General features: G+C 41.7%; 1 protein-coding gene across 2 annotated transcripts in view; it reads left to right on the plus strand.

Annotated features, from left to right (window-relative positions):
- Window positions 1–9,236, plus strand: part of TULP4 (TUB like protein 4) — a 291,590-nt gene extending 282,354 nt beyond the window's left edge. For both annotated transcript variants that reach the window (XM_090042154.1, XM_090042144.1), the window contains one exon: window positions 845–9,236. In XM_090042154.1, the coding sequence (XP_089898280.1) occupies window positions 845–961 (117 nt within the window). In that variant the 3' untranslated portion in view covers window positions 962–9,236. The remainder of the gene's footprint in view (window positions 1–844) is intronic.
- Window positions 9,237–10,893: the final 1,657 nt, after the last annotated feature.

A 10,893-nucleotide genomic window follows, 5' to 3' on the forward strand; every position in this document is an offset into this window, starting at 1 on the left:
CACCCCTACCTTTTGTCCTGGGATCAGACACTAGCTGGGATGTGCGGCTGTTTAAAACTATCCTGCTCCCCTGGAGAAGCTGACCTGGCACTCTTGAGACTGTCTTGTAGCTTGACCCACAGAAGTCAGGAACCTGCATGTTTGAGTGGGGTGTGGTTTCATTCAGAAGTGGTCCCCTCCCCAAATCAAATGAGGCACTGCTCCACCTCATCCACAGAAACAGTCGCTCACAGGCTCTTTCTCTGTATAGTTCAGTTATCCCACATCCTCAACAACCTTAGACACCCAGGTGCCCTCCTTCTCATGACAACTCTCTCCTCGGCCCAAGAATGAAGGGCACTGCCTGATAGGATGCTCACAAATAGATCTTCTCTTCCCACAGTCCTGCTCAGAGGCTGTGCTGAGGCAGGGGACTGAGTTTAGAGGGAAACATGGGCAGGCAAAGACAGGGCCGGTGGCAGTACAAATTGTATTTCCTTCTGGCCTTATGACAAGTAGTATGCAGAGGCAATGCCTCAGAGCTCTGCATCCATTGTTGTGACCGGATGGAGACTTTGGCCAGAGTTCACAAGGAGCTTGAAAGGCCACTGGGGCCAGGAGCTATAGAGATCAAGGAGCCTCCTTACAGATAGATGGCTTTCCTTGACTTAATTGTATATGCCAGAGGCCCATGTGGATCCGCCAAGATGGGGGGCAGGGGATTCAGTAGAAACAAAGTACTATTTAATCTAAGTGAGGATATGGTGATCTTGCTCTTTTCCAAGTTAATTCTCTACATCTCCCACCTTTTAACTTGTTGTCTCTTGTTTTCTTCTTCTTCTTTCTGCCTTTATCCCCTCCCCAGGTAATGCAGTTTGGAAGGATTGATGGCAACGCTTACATTCTGGACTTTCAGTATCCGTTTTCTGCAGTGCAGGCCTTTGCAGTTGCTTTGGCAAATGTGACTCAGCGCCTCAAATGAAATGGGCAGAGACTGGAGAGAGGAAAATGTAACGAAACCTTTTCATACGGCCAAAACCAGAAGACGTCAGGGTGGCCTGTGTTAGGTGCGCGGCGGTGCCTGGAAATAAAGAAGGCAGTGAAACTGGAAAAGTCTCTTGGTGCCCCACAAAAAGGGCATTAACTTTAATCAATATTGGGGTGATGGGTGGGGGTTGTTTTGTTTGGTTGTTTTGTTTTTTTCTTAAACATCATGCTGGGGTTTCAGAAAGAGCAAAGGGTTGAGAGCCGTTCAGTGTTATATCCGGAAATGTGGCTTTTGGCTTGTTGTGGTGGTTCTGCCGTGTTTGCTGCAATAGCTGACGTAAGCTCATAGGGGGATTAAAAAAGACTGCTCTTTTTGATAGACTGCCTTACACCATGCTGTTCTTTTTACAACAGGGAACATAACTTTTTTCCTGGTCCAGTTTGTACTACTATTACATCAATGATAGCAGCAAAAAAAAAAAAAAAAAAAGAAAAGAAAAGAAGCTATAATACTTGAAGACACGTGTTTCTTCTCTGATCTCTGATAATAGCTGAGCACCACAGGTACCAAGGAGGTTTATGTAGGTCAATGTTTAATTTATTAATAACAATGTATTATTCAGAAGAGAAACTAATCTTTTCCCATTGGGTGGTTTCAAAACCCACTGCATCAAAAAAGTTGATGTCTGCTCGTTTTGTGTGCTGTTACTTGGGATAAACGTGCGTGATTAGGTGATGGAAAATAGGGAAGGATTGAATTATGAGGTGTGCATCTGTATTTGTATTGAACAACAGTATTCTTCACCTTGGACTATAGTTGGGTGAGGTACACAGTGTGGCCTGGGGGGATCTCCTGCAGACTGGGGCTTCACCTGAACCTCACGTAAATATGTTTACACTCTAAGAACAAAATCTTTAACATAAATCAAATGTGGCAAGTGAGTAAAATTCTTTTAAATCTGTGTTTAGATTTCCACAGTTTCACAGCATTATAGCAATGTTTGAATTGGGAAGGAGACACACATATATGGCAGGTTAGGGGACTGCTCACCACAGCTGGTTGGAAGAGGGAAGAAAAGAAGAAAGCGTTGAAGATGACCATCCCTCCTGGTGCCCTGCTATTTAAGTATTTGCATTATCAAGTGTAGTCTGTGAGCACTTAACACTCTGAGGCACAATGGGATGCCAAAGTATGTATAGAATAGATGGGAATAAGGGATTTTTTTTTATTCAGCTGTATACAGTCACGTGACTATTCCTAACTGCAGTTCTCTCTACTATAAGTCAAAACCCATGGTACTGCAAGGGAGTTGCTTTACTAGAGAGAGGTTCTGTTTCATGAATTTAATGCTCTTTCTCTACCTGTTTAATGCTCTTTCTCTGCTGTTTTGTCCTTTAATATGTCTTGATTTGGAAGTGCTTCCCTGGTAATACCTGAAAGCCCTAATCATTCATTAAATAAATTTCACATTAAAATCACAAAATATGACATTACCTGTTACCAGGAAACTCTTTGTGTTTTTCAAACAAAGCTCAGTCATACATCAGGAGAAAAAATGATACAGTGCCATTTTTTAAAATATCTATAAAGGTCAGATAGACTTTATGAGGCTTGGTTTATTGTAGGGAATGCATCATGTAACACAGGGGAACCTGGTGTGGAAAGGGTCCTGCTCCAGGGGGGCTTTGAAACCAGCACAGTCCCTGCAAGAGGGTAAGGCTGGTTTTGACAAAAGTACCCAAGGATTAAGATCTTTACCCAGGCATCTCCAGCAGCTTGACCCAGAAAGCCCCACCAGCAAGAGGCCACTTCTCTTCTCTCATGGGAAGGATGATTGCTTCACCTGGGTGCTCAACAGCCCCTGCTTTTATGTGGGGAGTAGATCAAGTCCAATATTTCCCTTGGCATTTAACAGAGTAGGCTGTTCTACTTACTTTTACAAATTAGGTTTTATTGAAATTCCATCAATGTTCTGCATATAGTTGCATTACAAAGGAGTCCCCTTCATCTCTGAATTTACTGATGGCATATTGGAGTGACAGCTTCAAGGATGAGTAGGAATGGGAGAGGTCATGGAGGGAAACAAGGGGCTTGGTCCTGCTCACTCTGAAATCAGTGGGACTTTTGTCATTGACTTGGAAGCAGGGATCGGGGCCAATGTCTGTATAGAGTTAGGTGCTGTGAAAACAATACGCCCAATCCTCACTCACATGACTTCAGTGGCACTGCTTGTAGGAGAAGAGTGATGGGTTTGACCCACTTGCCCTTCTAAACAGCATTCCTCATAGCACCAGCTAATCCCATCAGCCAAACACAGGCAGTGCTAGGATGCAGAGAAGCATGCACTGAACATCTTGAGGCCAAAAGCATATTACTTCCTTCCTAGAGGAGGAGAGTTCAGGGAATATTCGTTCTAAAGGGACATTGTCAACCAGTTTTTGGCCAAGAATTTATATTTCATAAAGCAGTGTGTTTGTGTTCATGATCATGTTTCCATGTGTAGGAGTACTTGCTTAACAAGGCCAGTCTCAACAGAAGTATTTTAATAGCACTGCTTTCTTTATCTTTCCAGGCAAGTTTGAACAATTTAATTATGTACATTCATTTGATCAATTTTATTATGATCCAGATTAACAGCAGCATCACACTTATGTAGGCAAACCAGAAAATGAAGTAAATTAAACCAAAAGAAAAAGCTGCCAGTCTAGTCTCATTTTGCCAAACTGTGATTGTTTGGTCCTGGTAGCGCTTACACTATGGCAGGTGCTTTTCATACAGAGGAGGAAATCCTATCCCTGCTCCCCCCAAAAAGCACAAGAGAAAAAAAATTTTAATGGTAAGAAGTTATCTACAAAATTCTTTCTGTGATAAACTTACGTAGTAAAGCGTTGTCTTTTTAAAAAGAGGTTGACAGTGTCCCTTTAAACCATGAGCTCCAGGGCATAAAAACTCCCTAGTTGTAGGGACACACTTCTGCCCTTGTTCAACATATATTTTGTTCTGAAGTCAGTGGGTGATGTATGCATATAGCTGAGAGTACAAATTTTGAAGACAGTGTGTCATAATGATAGTTCTCTATTGTTTTCTCTTTGCTCATTGAGATACAATTTAAGAAACAACTTTAAAAGCCCCTCCAAGTAGTATTTTCACTATTTCATTCTGAAGATTGCTGTTGCATTCAGCCAAAACAGTACTTTCACATTTTATATTTAAGTGTTTTTTTCTGTAGATAACTGTAAGTTCTTCTAGGAAGAATGTAGCAGAGTGTTCCGAATTATCGAATTCTTTTATACATACAGTAGTTTCTAGTAGTTCAATATGGTTTTCAAAGCTTTTTTTTTTTTAGTTGTGCAATAATTGTTACAGCCTGGGGAGTTTGTTGTGGGGCAGGGGGGTTTTTTGATTGGTGCATTGGTTTAATTTAATTTTTTTTAGGGGGGGTTGATTTATTTTTTAAAGATAATTTAATGCAGATTTCCTGTTAATGTCCAAGAGAGAAATTATTTATCTTGCTTAATGTAATAAGTGATTTAGGGATAATTTTATTACTATGTACCAGTGAGTTAAACACACTTTCTTATTTATATGAAAAAAGCATCTTTGTAATGAATTGTTTGCTAGCAGTATGTTTTGCTGCAAGAAATTGTTTAAGAATGTGTATAGGAAGACTTTTTAATTTTTTTTTTGCTGGACAATGTGCAACAATTTATAATGCAGGCACACATTTTGTTTATTAAGCAGTTGAAAACAGTAGGTTTGTTGGGGATTATGTAGACTGACTCTACTGTGTAGATGATTTCTTTGGGACCTGCAGAAACCTGTCCTCTATACTGCTTTTTTTCCTGTTATGTTTCTAATTGTCTCTTTCAGTCACGGATATAGTTTAAAAACACAAAGCGTGGCTGGCTTTATCTTTTCTTACTGCTATGCTTGGTTTTGGGGCATAGCATTAGGAGGGCTTGTGTAATGAAAAAGCAAATAAAAGGGTATATCTCGCTCAGTTTGTACAACATTTCTCTGCGCAGAGGGCCAGCACAGTTTAATTCCTTCTGAAGGGGCTAGATTCCTTCCTGTTGCCAAACTGCTCTAGTTACAACCTTCTGATTCCAAGGGCTAGTCTGTGCTGACCTCAGCCCCGATAGTGGTTAGAGCGGCTACAGTGAATCCTTCAGGGAAAGAGAGGCAGAGGGGAGTACTGTTCCCATCATGCCTTCCGTCTCCAACAGCACTCATCCTGCTTCAAGAGGAAAAGGCATCTGGTGCAGGAGCTGACTGTCCCATTGGATGGCCAGATTATTGAGAACCCGACTCATGTAAACGTAGTTTATCTCAGTCATAAAATGATATCTGTATCTTCTGTGGGTCCTCTCTAGAGTGGAGAATTTCACCCTGAGAACCAGCAATACCTTACAGCAGTAGTGCTGTGTTTCTAGTATACTAGAAATGAATATGGGAGGAAGGATGGACGGGAGGGAGAAAAATAATAAGGTCAAGTTAATAATTTCACCAAGCAGGCAATAGCAGTGTAGTCAAAATGATCTTATGCACTAGTTCCTTTATATGTGCACAAGAGGCCACCCTAGATAAACTCTGTCTTATACAACCCACCTGAAAGCCCTCCTCATAACTTGAGAATCCAGTTTTGTTTTGGTAAAGACAGCCCTGGTTGGCAGTCAGGCTCTTAGACTGCGTCCGGATGAGTGCGGCCGTGCAGTATGTGGCGCCACATACTGCACATTCAGCTGTTCTCTGTGCTGTAAGGTAGAAGCACAGGGGGGTTTTCTGATCCTTGGATATACAGGGGGCAGAAAAACCCACACAAAAAAAAGCAGAGCAGTATATGCAGGGGCAGCATGCACTGCTCAAAACTGAAGCCTGACTGGCCAGAGCTATGCTCCAGTTGCTGGCCAAGCTCCAAGCAGCAGCACTGCTGCTACTGCAGCCCTAGGAGGCCCCCAGGACTCCTGATAAGGCTGCTGGAGCCAGTCCAGTGCTCACCCCAGCCTTCTCTACCCCACCCGGCGTAACCTGTTGTGCACCAGAGGGTTTGTGGCACAGGCATACCTGGGGACAACTAGCAGCATCACAAGGTAGAACCAAATGTCCATGCTCATATGAACACAGCCTTAGAGTGGATCCCTATATGCAAGGCCGTGTGCTTATAGCGGCACAGGTAGCAGTGGCACAAATTTGTGCTGTTGCTTTGTGCCCCAATGCATGGCCCTGCATGTGTGCACACAGCAAATTGTCCGGGGTAGGGGAGGCTGGGACCAGCACCTATGCTGACCCCAGCAGTATTACCTGGCGCCCTGGTGCAACAAGGGTGCAGATCCATCACCATGGAGCGTGGCTGGCATCCAGAGCATTGCTCTGGATGGCCAGCCCTTTGTTTGTTCCAGCACGTACTATTGGCTCATGCTTTGCACCGCTCTTTTCCCAGAGTTTTTTGTTATTGGGTTTTGTCAGTAGCAAATTTTGCAGTGCAGCACACATTTTGATATTCCCTACATGCAGTTTGTGGTGCCACAAACTACACATCCCTGAACATGGGGACCTGCCCTTAGGCTCCAAACAGTTTGAGTGCAGTTATTTCTGCAGTGTAACTGTTATATTTGGGTAGTCAATGAGAATATTGCAACATCTCCCTCAGAATGGGTGAATGTATGAGGAACAACTTTGAATAAAGAAACAAGGGGAAAATTTGGCTTTTACTAGCTTTAAAGAAAGTATATGTCTGTTCCACAGTTAATTGCACTGGAAAGCAAGGGCTCATCTCTGCAGGGCTCTCACTACTCTGCACTGGCAGTCAAGAGCAATCACAAGCATTAGAGCATGTTTGACATGCTAGCTAAGGGCTGAGCTCTAATTTCACTTATACAGGTGTAAATTAAGAGTAATTCAATTGAAGCCAATAATCACTCCTGATTTACAGCAGTGTAAGAACATGGGCAGATGCCTACCTACAGCATTCCTAAAGGGGAGGGGTAAGCTTCCTGCTTGGGAGTGTATGTCAGCTGACCTGTGTAACCGTTTTGTCTGCTGTTAACCCACTAAGTGAAACTCAGTAGTGGTAATTTAATCCCAGGTCATTTGGGCAAGGTGCTCCTATTTAACTTCTACTCACCATGGGTTAGGAGCAGTTAGTGAAGTAGTGCAGATTCAGCTGAACTTTGGTAAATCTTTCCAACTTTTTTCAGGGATATAAGTGCTTGATCTGTCCAAGCCTTAAGCGAGATTAAATCTGGCTCAAATTATGCATTTCTTTATTTGTACAGATATAAAATAGGGATTGAGATAGCAAAACTGCAAACTATTAACTCCAAAGACACTGCACGTTTCTTCTAAAATTTCCAAAACAAAGCCAGAAATTAAATACTAGTGCCACTGACTTAAATTGGAGTTTTGCCATTTATTTTAATGAATTTAGGATGCCACCACAGGAAAATGGGTTATATTTATTACAGGTCAGTATAATGATTGGACCAGTGCCAGGGGAAACCTTTTACAGGTTTGACGAAACAAAAAAAATAAGGTTGGCCTGGTAGCTAATTTTTTTTTAGTGTTTGGGCTTGGATCCTTCAAGAGGATGGACCAGCAAGGACTTGAATGCCAACATAGGGTTCTGCTGGCTTCAGTAGTATTTTGTAATTCTGCATAGGTAAAGTGGGCTGCAGTCACGGGTCTTTTTGCAGGATTAGACCCTACGTGCATCATGGAATGTATACAGTTTTATCACCCTCCCCTAATAACAGGATAAAAAAGGAAACCAACTTGAGATGATATTTGACAAATTTACACAAAAACACAGTTCTGTACAGAAGCTTAACAATTAAAAATATCTCATTCCAACTCTTAAGCATTGCACATTGAACGAGATCTCTAAAGGCATTTTAGGAAAAAGTGCTTCGGGATTATGGCAGTGGGAGGGGTTGTTCGTATTTGTGGAAATAAGAATTTAAGGCAAGATCAGGAATTGAGTACAAGGAAAAAGGAGGAATCACTGAAGCAATTTTTGTTGCTAAAATTAAACCCTGCAACTCTATGCTTTTGATTCTATTGGTGGATTTCTGCTAGCAGATTCCTAGGCCTGAATGGAGCAAGTCACATGGACACAGGAGTCTGCTCGTGCAGATCTACTTGTAAAATTTGGACCACAGTGAATTTGTGGGACTAAAAAAATCTCAAGTACATTCAGAGTGTGTACTGAAAAATTGGGTGTATGATGTTAGACAGATTTAAAGACTGTGTAATATTTCTAATCATTGCTCTCTGCTTTATGTACACTCCAAATTTAAAAACAAAATCCAATACAGGCATTTTGAATCCTAATAAAGTTGTGTACATATTGAATATTTACGTTGCTGGCCAGATGAATGGTTGGTTCAAATAATACGTGTTAAGATTAAAAATAGTAATAAACTGAGAGAGACATTTTTCTACAATGTGCAGATGATTGAGTTCCTAGTATTTCATTAAAATAGTACTCGGCTTGTAATTCTCATCTGTCTATGTTGTTTCAAGTTACTTGTTGATAAAAATTTGTAGTTTTCCCTTCTTTTGTTTGCTTAGTCTGTGTTTTGCCTTTTGCTTCCTTTTATTTCCCCCCCCCCTTTGCCTTTTTTCTCTTTCCTCTGTGTGTGTTGGGGGGGGTGTTAAAGATCTTGTTGTTTATTGTAGATACAAAATATATAGTGTCGTGGAATAGCATGGGGGTGCACTTGATTGAAAAAGGCACTGTAGTATTTCTTGAAAAAGTAATTTTTTTTGCATTTGTTTATAAATGCATTATTTTGGTACTGTAACTTCGGACATTATTTCTGAATTTATAACAACCTTTTTTTTGCTTGGTTTTTTTTTAAGAAGTGTGCAGTCATGCTGGTGCGTAGATTGCTAGCTAAACGTACCCAGCATGTTCTTTTCAAGCCTTTGGAAAAATTGGTACACTGCCCGTGTACTTATACATACCTATGCTATTTTTAAAAAGTCTTTTGAAAAATTTTGGGTTTTTTAAATATGTTGTTCAGGACCAGGCTTTTGTTGTAATTACAAACCTACCCTGATCTGCCTCTTCTTTTACGTATCTTATGTAATAGATTTTGCAGGAGGTGCCTAGAAAGCATTAATGGTTTCCCTTTAATAATGTGGTTTCTCCAAAGTCTTTACTGTCTACATGATTGAGAGGTGGACTGATTGCCCTATTTTTCCTTGATGATTTGGAGTTGTAAGAGTTGTCCAGCTGTTGCTTAATAAAATTTTGCAGACTAGAAAATCCATGACTTGCTTATTGAACTCACCTTCTGATTCATCATCTTGAATGCTTTTAAAACAGGTAACAAATCCTAACTGGACACACTGGCATAGTCAACAGCCAGCTCTATTCATCATTTACTCTCTTCAGCAATTGCTTCTTTGGCCTGTACTTGCCCTGAGTGCACTGATACCTTCCTATTATACTAGCTGTCATTCTTATATGGGGATAAAAGGCAAAAAAATGTTACTAAGACATTCTGCTGATTTTGGCCATCAACCAGTTCAAACACTGTTTTGTCTTTGCTTCCTCATCTTCATAGACAGTGTTATTAGAAATGGATGTTTGTTTTGACATTGCCACTGATGCACTGGAAACTTAATGTTATCTCGAAGATAGAACTGGGATTGACCTTTAAATCCAGTTGCTTGCTTTTTCAGGCAATGATTGACAAAAGCAATCCCCAAAATCACCACTTCACAAACCTTCGACCACAGCTACCAGAAAGAGCATCCAAAACACCAACAGTATCCTATATACAACATGCCATAGGTAAAAGCTGGGGACCAAAGGACATTTCCAGTCCCTTGCCATGTAATAATAGGGAAGTAGTTGGTTCGTATTTGCTTAGAAGATCCTAGGGATAGGGTGATGCCCCACATTACAAAGGAAGGCAAAACCCCCTACAGGCTGTGTCCAACAAGCATGGCCGTGGCACCATGTACTTTACATTCAGTTGTTCTCCGTGCTTCAAGAGAACAGCATTGAAGGGTTTTTGTCCAGGGGTCAAAAAAACCCACAGAAAAAAAACAGCAGTGCATGCAGGGGCAGTGCGTGCTGCTCAAAACCGGAGCTGGGCCAGCTGGAGCCACACTGTGGCTGCTGGCCAGGTTCTGCGCAGCTGAATTTCTGGTGCTGGAACCCCGGGAGGCCCCAGCTTCCCTTACTGTCCCCAGGGTAAATTGCCGTGTGCCAGGGCATGCATGGCATGGGCATTCCCCAGGGACAACTAGTGGCAGTGCAAGGTGTGCTGCCACTAGTTGTCCCCAGGGAACCAAACATTCACATCGCGTGTGGATGTAACCACAATCCTTGCCAGTCTGATTTAGGGGAAAAGTCCTGCCTAACCGCAAATATAACACTGATTGGAAGAGCAAGATTCTCTAGTCAGGAACTTCTGGATTTCTAGTACTGGCAGGAGTTTCAATACACTGCAGTCAAAAACCCACCAGCCTTAGGTGCAACCAACATTCCAGTGCTTCAGAGGAAGGCATGCAAACTTCCCAAAAGCCAGTAGCATTCACAAGGAGAAAGAAAAGAATCCTTGACCACTACCATCTTTATTGAAGAAATAAAATACTATGATGGCTGGCAGCAATTCTGTTTCCTTTCACTAAAAAATGATTATGGGCAAAACAGGAGGTAGCAAAGTAGATTTTATGCCTTGTACTGGCATTTATGAAAACAAATTTAACTTGAACTGCTGTATGAAGTAGAAAGGGGCACATTTTTATAAATCTTCTCACTTGTAGTTCATCATCCACTGCACAGGGCCTACCTCATCACCAGTTTCTGAAGAATGGTTTTAATGCTTTGAGCCGTTATGGTTGCAAAGGTAACTTTGATTCAATTGTGACCTGCTGCAGTGTTTCTTGCTGGGTCTGCAGGTGCCTTTAGT

This window comes from Crocodylus siamensis, chromosome 1 (assembly GCF_052110815.1).
Source record: "Crocodylus siamensis isolate JL-2025a chromosome 1, ASM5211081v1, whole genome shotgun sequence".
NCBI classification, from domain to species: Eukaryota; Metazoa; Chordata; order Crocodylia; family Crocodylidae; genus Crocodylus; species Crocodylus siamensis.